General features: G+C 43.0%; 1 protein-coding gene across 3 annotated transcripts in view; it reads right to left on the bottom strand.

The window, feature by feature from the left end:
- The window catches only part of LOC106595265 (fibrillin-1), a 159,455-nt gene that overhangs the window by 72,353 nt on the left and 62,102 nt on the right, over positions 1–25,000 (bottom strand). For 2 of the 3 annotated variants that reach the window (XM_045689380.1, XM_045689379.1), the window contains exons 23-32: positions 22,651–22,701; positions 20,994–21,119; positions 20,624–20,851; positions 15,806–15,931; positions 15,362–15,490; positions 13,103–13,228; positions 10,358–10,483; positions 10,015–10,137; positions 9,276–9,401; positions 4,929–5,054 (exon numbers count right to left, since the gene is read on the bottom strand). In XM_045689380.1, the coding sequence (XP_045545336.1) occupies positions 4,929–5,054; positions 9,276–9,401; positions 10,015–10,137; positions 10,358–10,483; positions 13,103–13,228; positions 15,362–15,490; positions 15,806–15,931; positions 20,624–20,851; positions 20,994–21,119; positions 22,651–22,701 (1,287 nt within the window). The remainder of the gene's footprint in view (positions 1–4,928; positions 5,055–9,275; positions 9,402–10,014; positions 10,138–10,357; positions 10,484–13,102; positions 13,229–15,361; positions 15,491–15,805; positions 15,932–20,623; positions 20,852–20,993; positions 21,120–22,650; positions 22,702–25,000) is intronic. The other variant, XM_045689381.1, reaches the window with a different exon arrangement.

Raw genomic sequence — 25,000 nt, 5'->3', positions numbered from 1 at the left:
GTACATTCCCTGTATACTAACTGTATATTCACCCTGTATACTAACTGTATATTCCCCATGTATACTAACTGTACATTCCCCCTGTATACTAACTGTATATTCCCCATGTATACTAACTGTACATTCCCCCTGTATACTAACTGTATATTCCCCTGTATACTAACTGTATATTCCCTGTATACTAACTGTATATTCCCCCTGTATACTAACTGTATATTCCCCTGTATACTAACTGTATATTCCCCCTGTATACTAACTGTATATTCCCCTGTATACTAACTGTATATTCCCCTGTATACTAACTGTACATTCCCCCTGTATATTAACTGTATATTCCCCCTGTATACTAACTGTATATGCCCTGTATACTAACTGTATATTCCCCCTGTATAGTAACTGTATATTCCCCTGTATACTAACTGTATATTCCCCCTGTATACTAACTGTATATTCCCCCTGTATACTAACTGTATATTCCCCTGTATACTAACTGTACATTCCCCCTGTATACTAACTGTATATTCCCTGTATACTAACTGTATATTCCCCCTGTATACTAACTGTATATTCCCCTGTATACTAACTGTATATTCCCCTGTATACTAACTGTATATTCCCCTGTATATTAACTGTATATTCCCCCTGTATACTAACTGTACATTCCCCCTGTATACTAACTGTATATTCCCTGTATACTAACTGTATATTCCCCCTGTATACTAACTGTATATTCCCCCTGTATACTAACTGTACATTCCCCATGTATATTAAAAGTATATTCCCCCTGTATACTAACTGTATATTCCCTGTATACTAACTGTATATTCCCCCTGTATACTAACTGTATATTCCCCCTGTATACTAACTGTATATTCCCCTGTATACTAACTGTACATTCCCCCTGTATACTAACTGTATATTCCCTGTATACTAACTGTATATTCCCCCTGTATACTAACTGTATATTCCCCCTGTATACTAACTGTACATTCCCCCTGTATACTAACTGTATATTCCCTGTATACTAACTGTATATTCCCCCTGTATACTAACTGTATATTCCCCTGTATACTAACTGTATATTCCCCCGTATACTAACTGTATATTCCCTGCATACTAACTGTATGTTCCCCTGTATACTAACTGTACATTCCCCCTGTATACTAACTGTGTATTCCCCCTGTATACTAATTGTATATTCCCCCTGTATACTAATTGTACATTCCCCCTGTATACTAACTGTAAATTCCCCCTTATACTAACTGTATATTCCCCCTGTATACTAATTGTATATTCCCCCTGTATACTAACTGTACATTTCCCCTGTATACTAACTGTATATTCCCCCTGTATACTAACTGTGTATTCCCCTGTATACTAACTGTATATTCCCCCTGTATACTAACTGTATATTCCCTGTATACTAACTGTATATTCCCCCTGTATACTAACTGTATATTCCCCCTCTATACTAACTGTTTATTCCCCTGTATACTAATTGTATATTCTCCCTGTATAATAACTGTATATTCCCCCTGTATACTAACTGTATATTCCCTGTATACTAATTGTATATTCCCCCTGTATATTAACTGTGTATTCCCCCTGTATACTAACTGTATATTCCCCCTGTATACTAACTGTATATTCCCTGTATACTAATTGTAGATTCCCCTGTATACTAACCGTATATTCCCCTGTATACTAACTGTATATTCCCCCTGTATACTAATTGTATATTCCCCCTGTATACTAATTGTACATCCCCCCTGTATACTAACTGTAAATTCCCCCTGTATACTAACTGTATATTCCCTCTGTGTACTAACTGTATATTCCCTGTACACTAACTGTATATTCCCCCTGTATACTAACTGTATATTCCCCCTGTATACTAACTGTACATTCCCCCTGTATACTAACTGTATATTCTCCCTGTATACTAACTGTATATTCCCCCTGTATATTAACTGTATATTCACCCTGTATACTAACTGTATATTCCATGTATACTAACTGTACATTCCCCTGTATACTAACTGTCTATTCCATGTTTACTAACTGTACATTCCCCCTGTATACTAAATGTATATTCCCTGTATACTAACTGTATATTCACCCTGTATACTAACTGTATATTCCCCATGTATACTAACTGTACATTCCCCCTATATACTAACTGTATATTCCATGTGTACTAACTGTACATTCCCCCTGTATAATAACTGTATATTCCCCCTGTATACTAACTGTATATTCCCCCTGTATACTAACTGTATATTCCCCCTTTATACTAACTGTATATTCCCCCTGTATACTAACTGTATATTCCCCCTGTATACTAACTGTATATTCCATGTATACTAACTGTACATTCCCCCTGTATACTAACTGTATATTCCCCCTGTATACAAACTGTATATTCCCCCGTATACTAATTGTATATTCCATGTATACTAACTGTATATTGCCCCTGTATACTAACTGTATATTCCCCTGTATACTAACTGTACATTCCCCCTGTATACTAACTGTATATTCCCTGTATACTAACTGCATATTCCCCCTGTATACTAACTGTTTATTCCCCCTGTATACTAACTGTATATTCCCCCTGTATATTAACTGTATATTCCCCCTGTATATTAACTGTATATTCCCCCTGTAAACTAACTGTATATTCCCGCTATATACTAACTGTATATTCCCCCTGTATATTAACTGTGTATTCCCCCTGTATACTAACTGTATATTCCCCCGTATACTAATTGTATATTCCATGTATACTAACTGTATATTCCCCCTGTATACTAACTGTATATTCCCCTGTATACTAACTGTACATTCCCCCTGTATACTAACTGTATATTCCCTGTATACTAACTGTATATTCCCTGTATACTAACTGTATATTCCCCCTGTATACTAACTGTATATTCCCCCTATATACTAACTGTATATTCCCCCTGTATATTAACTGTGTATTCCCCCTGTATACTAACTGTATATTCCCCCTGTATACTAACTGTATATTCCCCCTGTATACTAACTGTATATTCCCCCTATATACTAACTGTATATTCCCCCTGTATATTAACTATGTATTCCCCCTGTATATTAACTATGTATTCCCCCTGTATACTAACTGTGTATTCCCCCTGTATACTAACTGTATATTCCCCCTGTATATGAACTGTATATTTAAGGTGCTGTCCTATAGAGTGATCAGTATGAAGGTGGACAGCAGAGAGATGTGATTATAAGAGCTCCACTAGACTACAGACCTTTGAAGCCAGAGAGAGTAGTAAGCACACACACATGTAAAACACTGACACTCCACGCCAGAAATGTGGAAAATCCTGCAGTTAAAAATGTGAGATTGTTTCATAGTGTTGAATTTCAGGCTATATTCTATGGGCCAGGGGGATCAGTCGGGCTCACTTGGGATGACACACACTGCCTTCATGTGCTAAGCAGTGTGGAATACAGCAGAGAAATTATTCCTCTGGGACCACTGTTAGCAGCTGGCTCCAATGGCTCACATCTCTCTCTCTCTCTCTCTCTCTCTCTCTCTCTCTCTCTCTCTCTCTCTCTCATCACAACCTATTCCCTGTGTAGTGCACTACTTTTCATCAGCGCCGTGTGTAGTGAAGTGCACTACAAGAGGAATAGGGTGCCATTAGAGACTAAGCCACCAGTATACCCAGAATGCCTGTCAGGTCTACATAACATGGAGTTGAGAACCCTGTCTGAGAGGAATTACAGAACACTTCCATCACATTCCAAAGAGATGAATTCCAAACCTGTGAATCAGAGACGGCTGTTCAGCAATACCAACCTTCTCAAAACAAGGAAAATATGAACATGTGTGTGTGTGCGTGTTCGGGTCTCCTCAGGGACTGTTTTGAGGTTAAGACAGATCTGTTTGTTTGTGTATGAGGGGAAACAATGAGAGCATGGTGACTCATACAGACATCACTGATCTATCCCAGAGAGACAGGAGACAGAGAGCTAGCTGGGGCCATACTCACGTTGGTCTCTCTCTCTCTCTCACACACACACACGCACGCACACGCGCACACACACGCACACACACGCACACGCACACACGCACACACGCTCACTCATGCACACACACACTTACACAGACACATCATCTGGGCCCTATGGAGCGCTGCTGTAGCCCATAGAATCAACATCTGGGAGCGGAGAGGGCCAGCTAACACGGCCTGGGAGTCAACAATAACATCCAGGCCTGCATTTGTGTAGGTGCGTATGTGTGTGTGTGTGTGTCCTCCATATATTGTCAGCTAGCTAAAGTACTGTACACATCTTTCCATTGATCAGCTGGTTTGGTTCTCTTATTCTCTGTCTCTATCCTGCTCTCAGCTCTCTCCTCCCTCCTCCAGTCTACCTCTCCTCCCCTCTCCTCCCCCTTCCTCCAGTCTACCTCACCTCAAGTCTACCTCTCCTCCCCCCTCCTCCAGTCTTCCTCTCCTCTCCTCCAGTCTACCACTCCTCTCCTCCAGTCTACCTCCCCCCTCCGCCAGTCTACCTCTCCTCTCCTCCAGTCTACCTCTCCTCTCCTCCAGTCTACATCTCCTCCTCCCTCCTCCAGTCCTCTCCTGTTCTCTGACTGCAGTATGTATGTGTGTTGGGTTATTCCAGGTGATTAGACTGACCCAAGCATCAGTAATGTTCAAGAGCAGCTAAGAGAAGAGAAGAGAAGCTAATGAAACAACAACAAAGGAACAAACAATCATCAGAGCATGGTGATCTCACCAAAGTGTGTCTGTGTGTACACGTATCTGTCTGTGTGTGTGTGTGTGTGTGTGTGTGTGTGTGTGTGTGTGTGTGTGTGTGTGTGTGTGTGTGTGTGTGTGTGTGTGTGTGTGTGTGTGTGTGTGTGTGTGTGTGTGTGTGTGTACCTGTGCAGCCGGTGGTTCCCTTGCGTACGGAGTAGCCCTTGTCACAGTGGCAGATGAAGGATCCCCTGCTGTTCTCACAATTCCCACTCAGACAGATGTTAGGGTTCAGCTCACACTCATCCACATCTAGAGAGAGAGAGAGAGAGAGAGAGAGAGAATGAGAGAGGGAGGGAGGGAGGGAGGGAGAGACCTGGACCACAAAACATCCAACAGAAGAAAGTACATATCCACCCAGCGTTTATTGTTCCATGTTTCTAACAGCCAGTGATGAGTGTATCACTACTTGTATAACTACTTGTGTTACTAGCTATACTACAGATCTCCCTGAGACAGCATGGAGTGGGCAGACATGTCCTTTCTCCTCAGACACACTTTCAGACCTAAAAATAAAACCTCCAGAAAGAGTCTTTATTCTGACCAAAAAAGGACCCCTGCACTGCCCTGCGCTGTGTGTAGACTTAAAGTGTGTGTGTGTTTACACTCAGTAAGATCCCTACTCTAACGCCAGTCTTACATCAGTCTTGTCATATTCTTCATATTTTACTCAGTAAAAATCAGACGTCTGAATGCCAAGCATTCCTACCTCATTTGACTGACACACACACACAGACACAAAGTCATATTATTTTCATGAGTCATCTTGGACAACCTTTATGCTAATATTATATTGTCAGGATAAATCAATAGAAATGTTGTTGTAAAAAGAGAAATAGTAGATTTATTGTGTTGCTGCCTGTTCCCCTGTGTGTCTGGAGGAACAGAGAACACTGGACATGTAAATCACAACTAACACTGTCACTGAATACATGTCTCACCGTTCAAAACGAACAACAATACTGAATACATGTCTCACCGTTCAAAACTAACAACAACACAGAATACATGTCTCACCGTTCAAAACTAACAGCAATACTGAATACATGTCTCACCGTTCAAAACTAACAACAACACTGAATACATGTTTCACCGTTCAAAACTAACAACAACACTGAATACATGTCACACCGTTCAAAACTAACAACAATACTGAATACATGTCTCACCGTTCAAAACTAACAACAACACTGAATACATGTCTCACCGTTCAAAACTAACAACAATACTGAATAGATGTCTCACCGTTCAAAACTAACAACAACACTGAATTCATGTCACACCGTTCAAAACTAACAACAACACTGAATACATGTCAGATCGTTCAAAACTAACAACAATACTGAATACATGTCTCACCGTTCAAAACTAACAACAATACTGAATACATGTCTCACCGTTCAAAACTAACAACAACACTGAATACATGTCTCACCGTTCAAAACTAACAACAATACTGAATACATGTCTCACCGTTCAAAACTACCAACAATACTGAATACATGTCTCACCGTTCAAAACTAACAACAATACTGAATACATGTCACACCGTTCAAAACTAACAACAACACTGAATACATGTCTCACCGTTCAAAACTAACAACAATACTGAATACATGTCTCACCGTTCAAAACTAACAACAATACTGAATACATGTCTCACCGTGTGATACTAACAACAATACTGAATACATGTCACACCGTTCAAAACTAACAGCAATACTGAATACATGTCTCACCGTTCAAAACTAACAACAATACTGAATACATGTCTCACCGTTCAAAACTAACAGCAATACTGAATACATGTCTCACCGTGTGATACTAACAACAATACTGAATACATGTCACACCGTTCAAAACTAACAACAACACTGAATACATGTCTCACCGTTCAAAACTAACAGCAATACTGAATACATGTCTCACCGTTCAAAACTAACAACAATACTGAATACATGTCTCACCGTTCAAAACTAACAGCAATACTGAATACATGTCTCACCGTTCAAAACTAACAACAATACTGAATACATGTCTCACCGTTCAAAACTAACAACAATACTGAATACATGTCTCACCGTTCAAAACTAACAACAATACTGAATACATGTCTCACCGTTCAAAACTAACAACAATACTGAATACATGTCTCACCGTTCAAAACTAACAACAATACTGAATACATGTCTCACCGTTCAAAACTAACAACAACACTGAATACATGTCTCACCGTTCAAAACTAACAACAATACTGAATACATGTCTCACCGTTCAAAACTAACAACAATACTGAATACGTCTCACCGTGTGATACTAACAACAATACTGAATACATGTCACATCGTTCAAAACTAACAGCAATACTGAATACATGTCACACCGTTCAAAACTAACAACAATACTGAATACATGTCTCACCGTGTGATACTAACAACAATACTGAATACATGTCACATTGTTCAAAACTAACAACAACACTGAATACATGTCTCACCGTTCAAAACTAACAACAATACTGAATACATGTCTCACCGTTCAAAACTAACAACAATACTGAATACATGTCTCACCGTGTGATACTAACAACAATACTGAATACATGTCTCACTGTTCAAAACTAACAACACTGAACACGTCACATCGTTCAAAACTAACAACAACACTGAATTCATGTCTCACCGTTCAAAACTTACAACAATACTGAATACATGTCTCACCGTTCAAAACTAACAACAATACTGAATACATGTCTCACCGTTCAAAACTAACAACAACACTGAATACATGTCACATCGTTCAAAACTAACAACAATACTGAATACATGTCTCACCGTTCAAAACTAACAACAACACTGAATACATGTCACATCGTTCAAAACTAACAACAATACTGAATACATGTCTCACCGTTCAAAACTAACAACAATACTGAATACATGTCTCACCGTTCAAAACTAACAACAACACTGAATACATGTCACACCGTTCAAAACTAACAACAATACTGAATACATGTCTCACCGTTCAAAACTAACAACAATACTGAATACATGTCTCACCGTGTGATACTAACAACAATACTGAATACATGTCTCACCGTTCAAAACTAACAACAACACTGAATACATGTCACATCGTTCAAAACTAACAACAATACTGAATACATGTCTCACCGTTCAAAACTAACAACAATACTGAATACATGTCTCACCGTTCAAAACTAACAACAACACTGAATACATGTCTCACCGTTCAAAACAAACAACAACACTGAATACATGTCTCACCGTTCAAAACTAACAACAATACTGAATACATGTCTCACCGTTCAAAACTAACAGCAATACTGAATACATGTCTCACCGTTCAAAACTAACAGCAATACTGAATACATGTCTCACCGTTCAAAACTAACAACAACACTGAATACATGTCACACCGTTCAAAACTAACAACAATACTGAATACATGTCTCACCGTTCAAAACTAACAACAATACTGAATACATGTCTCACCGTGTGATACTAACAACAATACTGAATACATGTCTCACCGTTCAAAACGAACAACAATACTGAATACATGTTTCACCGTTCAAAACTAACAATACTGAATACATATCTCACCGTTCAAAACTAACAACAATACTGAATACATGTCACACCGTTCAAAACTAACAACAATACTGAATACATGTCTCACCGTTCAAAACTAACAACAATACTGAATACATGTCTCACCGTTCAAAACTAACAACAATACTGAATACATGTCTCACCATTCAAAACTAACAACAATACTGAATACATGTCTCACCGTGTGATACTAACAACAATACTGAATACATGTCACATCGTTCAAAACTAACAGCAATACTGAATACATGTCTCACCGTTCAAAACTAACAACAATACTGAATACATGTTTCACCGTGTGATACTAACAACAATACTGAATACATGTCTCATCGTTCAAAACTAACAACAATACTGAATACATGTCACACCGTTCAAAACTAACAACACAGAATACGTCACAGCGTTCAAAACTAACAACAACACTGAATACATGTCACACCGTTCAAAACTAACAACAATACTGAATACATGTCTCACCGTTCAAAACTAACAACAACACTGAATACATGTCACACCGTTCAAAACTAACAACAATACTGAATACATGTCTCACCGTTCAAAACTAACAACAATACTGAATACATGTCTCACCGTTCAAAACTAACAACAACACTGAATACATGTCTCACCGTGTGATACTAGTCGTAGTCCCACTCCTTCCCTGTTGTTTTGTATTGATTAGACAGCAAAGTGAATGACAGAGGGGAAAGGTAGGAGGAGAGGGGACAGGCTGTTCTAGAATAGCAGAGGGTCAGATTGGAACCCCACGCTCACAATGGTACATGTATTCTGGAGGCAGTGGCTTAGAGCGCTACACAGGTAGGTTAGTTACCCAGACAGGTCTTCATATCTTCAGAAGACATGAATCCATCGAAGCAGAGACACTGGTACTCTCCTGGGATGTTGGTACACTGGCCTCCGTCACATATGTCTGGACTGTCCTCACACTCATCAATGTCTGGAGGGAGACAGAATAACACATTCACTAGAACACTCATCAATACAACAGACACACATATGTCTGTAAGGACAGAAAAGGACAGAACTGTAGACAGACAGTCTGCTGAACATAGACCAGTTCACATTCATACCAGCTGAGGAAAGACATCTTGCATAGCTGCTCACCTGGCAACCAACAGTAAACAGGAGAAAACATGGAGAAATGGTAAGATTAGTCAACAATGTGCTTCTGTGTTTCTATTTATTGTACCATTTTGTATGATTTGGGCTGTTGTATCTCTCCCTGGTAACAGAGCCAATGGGAGTCATGTGTTGAGAGGGATGAGACCATTATCAAAGGAAATGATTCCCAGTACTCTCATAGGGCTCTGTCTGGAGGTAGGATGTCTATGTCTCTCTGTCTAGGAACACAGTGTATTTAAGTGTTATAGGGCTCTCCCTGGCTCCTGGTGAACAAATAGACAAACAGACTCAGGTTGGGTTGAAGTAGGGGTGAGAGGACAGAGAGAGAGAGAGAGAGTGAGAGATAGAGAGTGGAGAGAGAGAGAGAGAGAGAGAGAGAGAGAGAGAGAGAGAGAGAGAGAGAGAGATCATCTAACAGTCCTACTGACCAGTGCAGGTCCTGAGGTCTGGCATCAGGGCGTATCCAGAGCGACAGCTGCACTCATAGCTCCCCTCTGAGTTGGTACAGAATGTCTCACAACCTCCATTCTGGATCGTACACTCATCAATGTCTGCATGGAGGAGGGAATGAACACACATACATGTTACTACACACACATCATAAGAATGAAACATAACTTGAGACATGCTCATAACTCTTCCTATCCTATACATCAAGCATTTCTGCCATTTAAGTCTCAAGGATTTGGTCGCCAAGGACGCAGACAAATCCCTATACTAGTTGAATAATAGAGAACTAACAGTGTAGTAGTTGGAACAGAGTTATCTTACCGACACAGGCCAGTCTGTCCTCTGTGGATTTATATCCAGTATCACAGGAACACTGGTAACGTCCAATCATATTCACACACTGACCGTTCCGACACAGCTTCTCACTCAGTTCACACTCATTAATATCTGTGGAACACAGACACACACACAGACACACACACACACACACACAGAAACACAACACACACACACACACACACACACACACACACACACACACACAGACAGACAGACACGACACACACACACACACACACACACACACACACACACACACACACACACACACACACACACACACACACACACACACACACACACACACACACACACACACACACACACACACACACACACACCATTAACCAGGCCATTAAAAACAACCCCACCACTAAACACAGTTGTTCCATCTTGTCTCTGCATGTGGAGATGATTGTGAAGCTGTTGGACTATAGATCATCCTCCTCCTTTAGTCCTAGAGACTTCCCTTTCTAAATCAGCTACAAAACACAAGCAGAGGCAAGATGGGTAAGGATGAGTCATCAACTCTCACACACACTCATATGCACGCACACACACTCCAGTCTTAGCATAGCATCAGTCCATCCCAGTGCAGTCATTGGAGTAGCTAGTCTCCATAGCATGTCTGTATAATGTGAAGTGTTCCAGATGGTCATAGAACCAGTCCCACTCTACATACCTAGCTATCATCTATCACCCCAATACATCCCATACATTCATATACACATCCAGCCATTTAGCCCACACACACTGAGACACACACACACTAGGGTTTCATAGTTTCCAGAGAATCTACACATTTTTCTTCCTGAGAAAATGTCAAGAAATGACCGGGCATCCTGGTATTCCTGTTCAAACCGGATGTGCTGTTTAAAATAACATAACACCAGGGACATTCTGATAGGATTATACCACTGTCAATGAAAAACTCTGCACATGAATCTAACATTTTCTTTTTGTATTTGTTGCAATTGAATCAACTCAAAGTTCTCTCAGTCACCACACTATTTCATTGATGTGTCCTAGTTTTAAGGTAGCCTACACTCTTAATAAAAGGGTTTCAGGGTTCTTCAGCTGTCTCTGGTTGAAGGGGTTTTACCCAAAACCAAAAGGGTTCTACCTGAAACCAAAAGGGTTCTACCTGGAACCAAAAGGGTTCTACCTGGAACCAAAAGGGTTCTACCTGGAACCAAAAGGGTTCTACCTGGAACCAAAAAAGGGTTTCAGGGTTCTTCGGCTGTCCTTGGTTGCAAGGGTTTTACATGGAACCCAAAAGGGTTCTACCTGAAACCAAAAGGGTTCTACCTGGAACCAAATTGGGTTCTTCAAAGGGTTCTCCTATGGGCCAGCCAAATAACACTTTTAGGTTCTAAACAGCACCTTTCTTTTAAGAGTGTAGGCCTATGAATTACTGTTGGCCGACTGGTCAAATATTATGAGGTCTAGTGAAAATGACATTAGTTACCTTTGACTGAAAGCTGTGAGGCAGGTTGTTGGCCCTTTTCTCTCTCCATGCACCTGGCAACCGGGGGAATTTGGGAAGGTTGTGGCTGTTTTTACTTCATGATAACCGCTTATTGTGGTGACTGTCACAGGGAACATCAGATTCTCCGCTAAACAAACAGGCCTAGGCTAGCAGAGATCCAGCACCATGGATAGCGCAGTTGATCAATGGCCTGTGAATCTGACCAGTAGCCCACCGTGTACCCGCTTTTGTTCACATAACATCATGAAACAATGTTGCAAATGTCTATTTCCTCAAGCTCTTTTGGGGACACAGTGTATCAGCCGTTCTGTGATTAGCAACAGTTTATATATTGAGCCTCTGGCAGTGCCACACGTTAGTTTGGAGATTTGAATGTGAGATGGAGAATGAGGATGGACATTGTCTACCATAACTGCGCCGAGAGCCTGCACATATAGTAAGCAATTACATGTATAGAAGCCATTCAAGTAGCCTAACGGATGTTTTCTATAGGCGACTTTATGCTGAGTAAATATGGTAGGCTGCAAGTGTTGTGAAGACTGTTCTAATGTAGCCTATGAATGAAGCCAGAGAGTTGATATGTCTCATGTACATTTTTTGTATTTTTGCATCTTGGCTGATTTAGCTGTCTCTTTCTCTGCATATCCTCTCACCAGTAGTACCATGTTGAGGGATTCTTGGGGAGGTTGTGGCCTTCCTGATCTACTGCTGACCTGTATAGCCTGCAGGCCTACTTCCTGTGCTTTGAATTTATGGTGACTTTGTGTAAGCACAAGCGCACACACACACGCACGTACGCACGCACGCACGCACGCACACACACACACACACACACACACACACAAACACATACCAAGACCCACAACAGCATACATGCAGGGAAACACACATGCAGCCCCCATCTAGCCCACAGATACTTATTAGAGGAGAAATCTGCTGCTTCCTTAAAGTAGACAAGCCCCTGGCCCAGTCACATTACTGCACACTTCCTTCCTTCCTCTCTTCCTCTCTTTCTTCCTTCCTTCATTCATTATTTCCATCCATTTTTAATTAAACTGATCAGGTTGGGTTGATGAAACTAATACTGTAGGTCGGACTGTGTGCTTTAACCTATCCATCTACATACAGGTCAGTGAGGAACTCAAGAAAGGAAAGAAGAAAGGAAGGATGAAGCCTAGAAGTAATGGAACATAGGCCTATGTGACCCCTGGTCTCACACTGATGACCTCATCACTCACCGAGACAGGCGGATCCGTCGGGGGCGATCTCATGTCCGTCGGGACACACACACTGGAAGCTGCCCTCGTTGTTCACACACTCACCACCGCGACACAGCAGAGGGTTCCGCTCACACTCATCAATGTCTGGGAGGAGAGAACACAGAGCGAGAGACACACACACACACACACACACACACACACACACACACACACACACACACACACACACACACACACACACACACACACAGAAAGAAAGAAAGAAAGAAAGAAAGAAAGAAAGAAAGAAAGAAAGAAAGAAAGAAAGAAAGAAAGAAAGAAAAAGAGAGAGAGTGAGAGTCACATACGTCAGACTATTTATCCATATTTTCTCATCTGTAGTCATTACTACTTTGTGGGAATAATAAATAGAATTTCACTCAGTCAGGAATGTGTTCAAAGACAACCCATAGCTATTACATTCATAAATAAAGAAATAAACCATTGAACATTTTCACAGATGTCAGGACATTATGACCAGTAATTGCATATAAAAGTGTCTGGATACTGGAGTGTGTGTGTGTGTGTAAATCAAGCAGTAAAATACAATTATCCAGAGAAAAATGGCACTGTGGGTTGAGAGTATAGGGAGTGATCTGAGCGTGCTCTAAATGTATGGCTGGTATTCCCATAAAGGCTGTAACACGCACACAGCACAGGCCTGGGGAGCGAATCACCCTCTCTTCCTTACACACACACACACACACACGCACACGCACACGCACACGCACACACACACACAGACACGCACAGACACGCACACACACACACACACACACACACACACACACACACACACACACACACAGACACACACACACACACACACAGACACAGACACACACACACACACACGGTGCCTGAGTACTGGGTCTGTAACAGGATGTCAGCATGGCAGGACTCCCCTGCCCTGATCCACTTCATAGAGCGTTTTAAAGGCCTGTGGCAGAGTTACGATGGAGATGGAGTTACTATGGAGATGGTTACTATGGGGATGCAGTTTCCTTATGTGTTATTATGTTATTATAGACTGAATATGTTTTCATCTGTCATGTACTCCACTATACAGTACTGATAGAGGTAGAATCTAGTACTGGGATGGGACAGCTGTCCAGATGTGTCCAGGTGTGTTCAGGTGTGTTCAGGTGTGTCCAGGTATGTTCAGGTGTGTCCAAGTGTGTTCAGGTGTGTCCAGGTGTGTTCAGGTGTGTCCAGGTGTGTTCAGGTCTGTCCAGATGTGTCCAGATGTGTCCAGGTGTTTTCAGGTGTGACCAGGTGTGACCAGGTCTGTCCAGTTGTGTCCAGCTGTGTTAAGGTGTGTCCAGCTGTGTTAAGGTGTGTTCAGTTGTGTCCAGTTGTTTCCAGGTGTGTTAAGGTGTGTCCAGGTGTGTGCAGGTGTGTTAAGGTGTGTGCAGGTGTGTCCAGGTGTGTGCAGGTGTGTTAAGGTGTGTGCAGGTGTGTCCAGGTGTGTGCAGGTGTGTCCAGGTGTGTGCAGGTGTGTGCAGGTGTGTTAAGGTGTGTGCAGGTGTGTGCAGGTGTGTTAAGGTGTGTGCAGGTGTGTTAAGGTGTGTTAAGGTGTGTGAAGGTGTGTGCAGTTGTGTCCAGTTGTTTCCAGGTGTGTTAAGGTGTGTCCAGGTGTGTGCAGGTGTGTTAAGGTGTGTGCAGGTGTGTTAAGGTGTGTTCAGTTGTGTCCAGTTGTTTCCAGGTGTGTTAAGGTGTGTCCAGGTGTGTGCAGGTGTGTTAAGGTGTGTGCAGGTGTGTCCAGGTGTGTGCAGGTGTGTCCAGGTGTGTGCAGGTGTGTTAAGGTGTGTGCAGGTGTGTCCAGGTGTGTGCAGGTGTGTCCAGGTGTGTGCAGGTGTGTTAAGGTGTGTGCAGGTGTGTCCAGGTGTGTGCAGGTGTGTCCAGGTGTGTGCAGGTGTGTTAAGGTGTGTGCAGGTGTGTGCAGGTGTGTTAAGGTGTGTGCAGGTGTGTTAAGGTGTGTTAAGGTGTGTGAAGGTGTGTGCAGGTGTGTGCAGGTGTGTCCAGGGGTGTTAAGGTGTATCCAGGTGTGTGCAAGTGTGTGCAGCTGTGTCCAGGTGTGTGCAGGTGTGTTAAGGTGTCTGCAGGTGTGTCCAGGGGTGTTAAGGTGTATCCAGGTGTGTGCAGCTGTGTCCAGGTGTGTGCAGGTGTGTTAAGGTGTCTGCAGGTGTGTCCAGGTATGTCCAGGTGTGTTCAAGTCTGTTTAGGTCCTCTACTCACCCATGCAGTTCTTCATCATCATGAAGCCGCTCTCGTAACCTTCAAAACATTCACACTCGAAGTCCCCACCTGTGTTCACACACGTGCCCTGACCACACAGGTCTGGAGAGATACGACACTCGTCGATGTCTGGGAGGAGAAACACCCACACACATGACACACACACACACACACACACACACACACACACACACACACACACACACACACACACACACACACACACACACACACACACACACACACACACACACACACACACACACACACACACACATGACACACACACACATGACACATCACAATTAGTTTCCAAAAACACATTAAGAGACATTGCATTGTGAGTAGAATTTTTGACGCACTGTTTTGACATGTACTATCTTGTGTGTCTGAAAGCTTTAGACGGAGCTCTAGATGTATGTTCTGTATGAGCTGTAGACTGACCTGTACAGTTCCTCTCATCAGAGTCCAGAGCGAAGCCGTTGTCACAGCGACAACGGAAACTACCGATGGTGTTCCTACACTTCCCATTGGAGCACAAGCTGTGGATCATCTTACACTCGTTTATATCTAAGAAAGAGGGAAGTAAAGAGGGATGGGGATAGAGAGAGAGATAGAGAGAAAAACAGAGAGAGAGAGAGAGAGAGAGAGACTTATTATCTATTTCACTTGCGATGGCAATGTAAACATGTTTCCCATGCCAATAAAGCCCTTTGAATCGAATTGAGAGAGAGAGAGAGAGGTTACAGCAGGTTTTTGAGTTTGTTCACCTGTTATTTTGTTGTCAATTCCCCTAGATTTTGCTCGCCTGAAGTAGAGTATATTGTGATAAATTGCAGGCCACACTACTTGCCTAGAGAGTTTTCAGCTATACTTTTCGTGGCTGTTTATTTACCACCACAGACAGATGCTGGCACTAAGACCGCACTCAGTCAGCTGTATAAGGAAATAAGCAAACAGGAAACCACTCACCCAGAGGCGGCACTCCTAGTGGCAGGAGACTTTAATGCAGGGAAATTAAAATCAGTTCTACCAAATTTCTATCAACATGTTAAATGTGCAACCAGAGGGGAAAAATTCTAGATCACCTGTACTCCACACACAGAGACGCGTACAAAGCTCTCCCTCGCCCTCCATTTGGTAAATCCGACCACAACTTTATCCTCCTGATTCCTGCTTACAAGCAAAAAGTAAAGCAGGAAGCACCAGTGACTCGGTCTATAAAAAAGTGGTCAGATGAAGCAGATGCTAAACTACAGGACTGTTTTGCTTACACAGACTGGAATATGTTCCGGGATTCTTCTGATGGCATTGAGGAGTACACCACATCAGTCACTGGCTTTATCAATAAGTGCATCGAGGACGTCGTCCCCACAGTGACTTTACGTACATACCCCAACCAGAAGCCATGGATTACAGGCAACATTCGCACTGAGCTAAAGGGTAGAGCTGCCGCTTTCAAGGTATGGGACTCTAACCCAGAAGTTTACAAGAAATCCTACTATGCCCTGCGATGAACCATCAAACAGGCAAAGCGTCAATACAGGGCTAAGATTGAATCATACTACACCAGCTCCGATGCTCGTCTTATGTGGCAGGGGTTGCAAACTACTACAGACTACAAAGGGAAGCACAGCCGTGAGCTGCCCAGTGACACGAGCCTACCAGACGAGCTAAATCACTTCTATGCTCTCTTCGAGGCAAGCAACACTGAGGCATGCATGAGAGCATCAGCTGTTCCGGACGACTGTGTGATCACGCTTTCCGTAGCCGACATGAGTAAGACCTTTAAACAGGTCAACATACACAAGGCTGCGGGGCCAGATGGATTACCAGGACGTGTGCTCTGGGCATGTGCTGACTATCTGGCAGGTGTCTTCACTGACATTTTCAACATGTTCCTGATTGAGTCTGTAATACCAACATGTTTCAAGCATACCACCATAGTCCCTGTGCCGAAGAACACAAAGGCAACCTGCCTAAATGACTACAGACCCGTAGCACTCACGTCCGTAGCCATGAAATGCTTTGAAAGGTTGGTAATGGCTCACATCAACACCATTATCTCAGAAACCCTGGACCCACTCCAATTTGCATACCGCCCAAACAGATCCACAGATGATGCAATCTCTATTGCACTCCACACTGCCCTTTCCCACCTGGATAAAAGGAACACTTAAGTGAGAATGCTATTCATTGACTACAGCTCAGCGTTCAACACCATAGTACCCTCAAAGGTCATCAATAAGCTAAGGATCCTGGGACTAAACACCTCACTCTGCAACTGGATCCTGGACTTCCTGATGGGCCGCCCCCAGGTGGTGAGGGTAGGTATCAACACATCTGCCACGCTGATCTTCAACACTGGAGCTCCCCAGGGGTGCGTGCTCAGTCCCCTCCTGTACTCCCTGTTCACCCACGACTGCATGGCCAGGCACGACTCCAACACCATCATTAACCTGTTGGGGCTAGGGGGCAGTATTTTCACGGCTGGATAAAAAAACGTACCCGATTTAATCTGGTTACTAATCCTACCCAGTAACTAGAATATGCATATACTTATTATATATGGATAGAAAACACCCTAAAGTTTCTAAAACTGTTTGAATGGTGTCTGTGAGTATAACAGAACTAATTTGGCAGGCAAAACCCTGAGACATTTTCTGACAGGAAGTGGATACCTGATGTGTTGAATTACCTTTAAGCCTATGCCATTGAAACACACAGGGGTTGATTAATGTTTTGGCACTTCCTATTGCTTCCACTAGATGTCACCAGCCTTTACAAAGTGTTTTGAGTCTTTTACTGTGAGATCTGACCGAACAAGAGCCTTGGAACGGTGATGGCCGATTAGACTCTGGCGCGAGTTCATGTTGGGTACCCTCGTTCCAATACGTTATAAAAGAGAATGCATTCGTCCACCTTGAATATTATTCATGTTCTGGTTAAAAAGGCACTAATGATTTATGCTATACAACGTTTGACATGTTTGAACGAACGTAAATATATTTTTTCCCCTCGTTCATGACGAGAAGTCCGGCTGGCTTAGATCATGTGCTAACAACACGGAGCTTTTTGGACATAAATGATGCGCTTTTTGAACAAAACTACATTCGTTATGGACCTGGGATTCCTGGAAGTGACATCTGATGAAGAGAATCAAAGGTAATGGATTATTTACATAGTATTTTCGATTTTAGATCTCTCCAACATGGCCGTTTGTCTGTATAGCAAAGCGTATTTTTCTGGGCGCAGTGCTCAGATTATTGCAAAGTGTGATTTCCCAGTAAGGTTATTTTTAAATCTGGCAAGTTGATTGCGTTCAAGAGATGTAAATCTATAATTCTTTAAATGACAATATAATATTTTACCAATGTTTTCTAATTTTAATTATTTAATTTGTGGTGCTGACTTGACTGCCGGTTATTGGAGGGAAACGATTTCCTGAACATCAACGCCATAGTAAACCGCTGTTTTTGGATATAAATATGAACTTGATAGAACTAAAAATGCATTTATTGTCTAACATAATGTCCTAGGAGTGTCATCTGATGGAGATTGTTAAAGGTTAGTGCATCATTTTAGCTGGTTTTATGGTTTTGGTGACGCCTGTCTTTGAATTGACAAAACATTACACACAGCTATTGTCAATGTACTCTCCGAACATAATCTAACTTTATGCTTTCGCCGTAAAACCTTTTTGAAATCGGACAACGTGGTTAGATTAAGGAGATGTTTATCTTTCAAAGGGTGTAAGATAGTTGTATGTTTGAAAAATTTGAATTTTGACATTTATTTGGTTTCAAATTTGCCGCTCTTGAAATGCACCTGCTGTTGATAGGGTGCACCACGGGTGGCACGCTAGCGTCCCACATAGCCCCAAGAAGTTACGTTTGCAGACGACACAATAGTGGTAGGCCTGATCATCAACAACGACGAGACAGCCTATAGGAAGGAGGTCAGAGACCTGGCCGGGTGGTGCCAGAATAACAACCTATCCCTCAACGTAACCAAGACTAAGGAGATTATTGTGGACTACAGAAAAAGGAGGACCGAGCATGCACCCATTCTCATCGACGGGGCTGTAGTGGAGCAGGTTGAGAGCTTCAAGTTCCTTGGTGTCCACAGCAACAACAAACTAGAATGGTCCAAACACACAAAGACAGTCGTGAAGAGGGCACGACAAAGCCTATTCCCCCTCAGGAAACTAAAAAGATTTGGCATGGGTCCTGAGATCCTCAAAAGGTTCTACAGCTGCAACATCGAGAGCATCCTGACTGGTTGCATCACTGCCCGGTACGGCAATTGCTCGGCCTCTGACCGCAAGGGTAGTGCGTACGGCCCAGTACATCACTGGTGCTAAACTGCCTGCCATCCAGGACCTCTACACCAGGCGATGTCAGAGGAAGGCCCTAAAAATTGTCAAAGACCCCAGCCACCCCAGTCATAGACTGTTCTCTCTACTACCTGTTCTCTCTACTACATGGCAAGCGGTACTGGAGTGCCAAGTCTAGGACAAAAAGGCTTCTCAATAGTTTTTACCCCCAAGCCATAAGACTCCTGAACAGGTAATCAAATGGCTACCCGGACTATTTGCATTGTGTGCCCCCCCCCCCCCCTCTCTTTTTACGCTGGTGCTTCTCTCTGTTTATCATATATGCATAGTCACTTTAACTATACATTCATGTACATACTACCTCAATTGGGTCGACCAACCAGTGCTCCCGCACATTGGCTAACCGGGCGATCTGCACTGTGTCCTGCCACCCACCACCCGCCAACCCCTCTTTTACGCTACTGCTACTCTCTGTTCATCATATATGCATAGTCACTTTAACCACATCTACATGTACATACTACCTCAATCAGCCTCACTAACCGGTGTCTGTATGTAGCCTCGCTACTTCTATAGCCTCGCTACTGTATATAGCCTGTCTTTTTACTGTTGTTTTATTTCTTTCCTTACCTATTGTTCACCTAATACCTTTTTTGCACAATTGGTTAGAGCCTGTAAGTAAGCATCTCACTGTAAGGTCTACACCTGTTGTATTCGGCGCACATGACAAATAAACTTTGATTTGATTTGATTTTTATTGATAGGAGTAAGTAATATGGCAACGGAATTGGGTCATGTGTACCTTTGAGGACGGGCCTCAAGGTTTTAAAATGGAACGTGGCCGGATCTACCATTGAGAAAGGACCTGAAGGAGTATAAGAGGTAGGGGAAGGGACTAGGTTTGAAATAGAACGTATCCGGCCTACCTTTGAGGAAGGGCCGTCCATTAATGAAGTCTCCTCTGTTAGCGAAGCCGGGTCCCCTGGGACAGAGCTGGCTGTACTCCTGAGAGCCTTTCTCCGGACACTCGTCACATTCCGGGCCCCAGGCCACACCCACCGAGCAGCAGCACGCGTCCACACGGTGACGACCCGGGATAGGGGCTCCGCAACGCTCATCCTCGTGGCTCAGATAACACTGCTCTGTACGCAGGTCTGGAGGGGGGAAACATACGATAATATAATACCATAATGCAAAATGAAGTACATCTGGAAATGAAAGGCAATGACCCCATTTTGAACAGTGTAATGGACTAAAGTACCCATTAGCGTAGTGTTTGTGAACTACAGTACCCACCTATACATGTCCGTCCGGTGGCGTCGACAGTCATCCCAGAGGGACACTGGCAGATGAAGGAACCCACGGTGTTCACACACTTCCCATTGATACACACCCCCGGAAACACCTCACACTCATTAACATCTACAGGTGGAGAGAGAACACACAACCTAGACTCCATTAACAACAACAAGGCAATTAGAAACACCAGGTAAAAAATCTAGGTGTTATTTTAAATTCTGAACTCAATTTCGAATCACACACTGGGAATGTGACCAAAATAGCTTTTTACCACCTGAGGAACATTGCCAAGGTGCCGTCGTTTCTCTCTCAGGCTGATACAGAGACTCATCCATGCTTTTATTACAAGCAGGCTTGACTACTGTAATGCTCTCCTGTCTGGTCTACCCAAGAATGCCATTCGTCAACTGCAAAACATACAGAATAATGCAGCACGGGTACTGAACAAGACCAGACGGAGAGCACACACTACACCAGTTTTAAGGTCTCTGCACTGGCTGCCTGTGAGTTTAGGAATTCATTTTAAGATTATTCTATTGGTTTTTAAATCAATCCACAATTGTGCACCCCAATACATGTCAGACATGCTTTTAAGTTATGTACCCAGTAGGTCCCTCAGGTCCTTTGGCACTGGCCTTTCAACTATCCTAAGCCTAGGACCAAGAGGCATGGAGAGACAACCTTTAGTTATTATGCCCCCAGCCTCTGGATTAGCCTGCCAGAGAACCTGAGGGGAGCCAAGAGGCATGGAGAGACAACCTTTAGTTATTATGCCCCCAGCCTCTGGATTAGCCTGCCAGAGAACCTGAGGGGAGCCAAGAGGCATGGAGAGACAACCTTTAGTTATTATGCCCCCAGCCTCTGGATTAGCCTGCCAGAGAACCTGAGGGGAGCCAAGAGGCATGGAGAGACAACCTTTAGTTATTATGCCCCCAGCCTCTGGATTAGCCTGCCAGAGAACCTGAGGGGGGCCAAGAGGCATGGAGAGACAACCTTTAGTTATTATGCCCCCAGCCTCTGGATTAGCCTGCCAGAGAACCTGAGGGGGACCAAGAGGCATGGAGAGACAACCTTTAGTTATTATGCCCCCAGCCTCTGGATTAGCCTGCCAGAGAACCTGAGGGGGACCAAGAGGCATGGAGAGACAACCTTTAGTTATTATGCCCCCAGCCTCTGGATTAGCCTGCCAGAGAACCTGAGGGGAGCCAAGAGGCATGGAGAGACAACCTTTAGTTATTATGCCCCCAGCCTCTGGATTAGCCTGCCAGAGAACCTGAGGGGGACGAAACTGTGGACATCTTTTTAAAACACACATTTTTAGCTTTGCTATTCCTTAGGGTGCTTTTTAGTTGTTATGTTTTTATTGTTATTCTTTCGTTTTTTATCCTCTTATGTTTGTTGTGTAGTAAATATTTCAGTTTTTATTTTCATCGTTTTTTATTTGTTTTGTCTTGTGAAGAACATCGTGTTGCATTCCATGTCTGAAATATGCTGTGTAAATAAAGCTTCATTTCATACATGCCAATGCAAACGATCAATGCCAAAAAACTGCATTATAACCAGTTATTGAAATCAAAGACTGGATTTGAGGGAATATGTGTATTTGCTAAGTGAATGATTAGTCTTGTCGGAGTCCTTCTCCAGGTGTCATTACCTTCACAGATGGTCCCTCTGACTCTAGCATAACCCCTAGTGCAGAACTGATCTGAAAGATAAGGAGGAAGAGAGAACAAGCCATATTAAAATGCCTCCACATTCTGTGAGACCCTGACCTATAGGCTTTGATGTGTAATAGGTCTGGCCCTAGTTATAGGAACATTCACACTTGGGACAGAGACCTAGCTACAGTACAGGTTGTAATTCTACCTAGCTACAGTACAGGTTCTAACCCTCACCTAGCTACAGTACAGGTTCTAACCCTCACCTAGCTACAGTACAGGTTGTAATTCTACCTAGCTACAGTACAGGTTCTAACCCTCACCTAGCTACAGTACAGGTTCTAACCCTCACCTAGCTACAGTACAGGTTGTAATTCTACCTAGCTACAGTACAGGTTCTAACCCTCACCTAGCTACAGTACAGGTTCTAACCCTCACCTAGCTACAGTACAGGTTGTAATTCTACCTAGCTACAGTACAGGTTGTAATTCTACCTAGCTACAGTACAGGTTCTAACCCTCACCTAGCTACAGTACAGGTTCTAACCCTCACCTAGCTACAGTACAGGTTGTAATTCTACCTAGCTACAGTACAGGTTCTAACCCTCACTTAGCTACAGTACAGGTTCTAACCCTCACTTAGCTACAGTACAGGTTCTAACCCTCACTTAGCTACAGTACAGGTTCTAACCCTCACCTAGCTACAGTACAGGTTCTAACCCTCACTTAGCTACAGTACAGGTTGTAACCCTCACTTAGCTACAGTACAGGTTGTAACCCTCACCTATCTACAGTACAGGTTCTAACCCTCACCTAGCTACAGTACAGGTTGTAATTCTCACCTATCTACAGTACAGGTTGTAATTCTCACCTAGCTACAGTACAGGTTGTAATTCTCACCTATCTACAGTACAGGTTGTAACCCTCACCTAGCTACAGTACAGGTTGTAACCCTCACTTAGCTACAGTACAGGTTGTAACCCTCACCTATCTACAGTACAGGTTCTAACCCTCACCTATCTACAGTACAGGTTGTAATTCTCACCTATCTACAGTACAGGTTGTAATTCTCACCTATCTACAGTACAGGTTGTAATTCTCACCTATCTACAGTACAGGTTGTAATTCTCACCTAGCTACAGTACAGGTTGTAATTCTCACCTATCTACAGTACAGGTTGTAACCCTCACCTAGCTACAGTACAGGTTGTAACCCTCACCTAGCTACAGTACAGGTTCTAACCCTCACCTAGCTACAGTACAGGTTGTAATTCTACCTAGCTACAGTACAGGTTCTAACCCTCACCTAGCTACAGTACAGGTTCTAACCCTCACCTAGCTACAGTACAGGTTGTAATTCTACCTAGCTACAGTACAGGTTCTAACCCTCACTTAGCTACAGTACAGGTTCTAACCCTCACTTAGCTACAGTACAGGTTCTAACCCTCACTTAGCTACAGTACAGGTTCTAACCTTCACCTAGCTACAGTACAGGTTCTAACCCTCACTTAGCTACAGTACAGGTTGTAACCCTCACCTAGCTACAGTACAGGTTGTAACCCTCACTTAGCTACAGTACAGGTTCTAACCCTCACCTAGCTACAGTACAGGTTCTAACCCTCACTTAGCTGCAGTACAGGTTGTAATTCTCACCTATCTACAGTACAGGTTGTAATTCTCACCTATCTACAGTACAGGTTGTAATTCTCACCTATCTACAGTACAGGTTGTAATTCTCACCTAGCTACAGTACAGGTTGTAATTCTCACCTATCTACAGTACAGGTTGTAATTCTCACCTATCTACAGTACAGGTTGTAATTCTCACCTATCTACAGTACAGGTTGTAATTCTCACCTATCTACAGTACAGGTTGTAACCCTCACCTAGCTACAGTACAGGTTCTAACCCTCACCTAGCTACAGTACAGGTTGTAATTCTACCTAGCTATAGTACAGGTTGTAATTCTACCTAGCTACAGTACAGGTTCTAACCCTCACCTAGCTACAGTACAGGTTCTAACCCTCACCTAGCTACAGTACAGGTTCTAACCCTCACCTAGCTACAGTACAGGTTGTAATTCTACCTAGCTACAGTACAGGTTCTAACCCTCACTTAGCTACAGTACAGGTTCTAACCCTCACTTAGCTACAGTACAGGTTCTAACCCTCACCTAGCTACAGTACAGGTTCTAACCCTCACTTAGCTACAGTACAGGTTGTAACCCTGGTTCACACTTGGCATAGGGTCTTCCCCAGGCCTCTCCCCAGAGAAGGGCTACAGGTTAAATAGGTTCTATAAGTCCTAGAGATTCTAGATGTTCCATATGGTTCTATATGGTTATGTAGG

This window comes from Salmo salar, chromosome ssa11 (assembly GCF_905237065.1).
Source record: "Salmo salar chromosome ssa11, Ssal_v3.1, whole genome shotgun sequence".
NCBI lineage: Eukaryota > Metazoa > Chordata > Actinopteri > Salmoniformes > Salmonidae > Salmo > Salmo salar.
The sequence above is the reverse complement of the archived record's forward strand: the minus strand, read 5'-3'. Positions and strand labels throughout refer to the sequence as shown.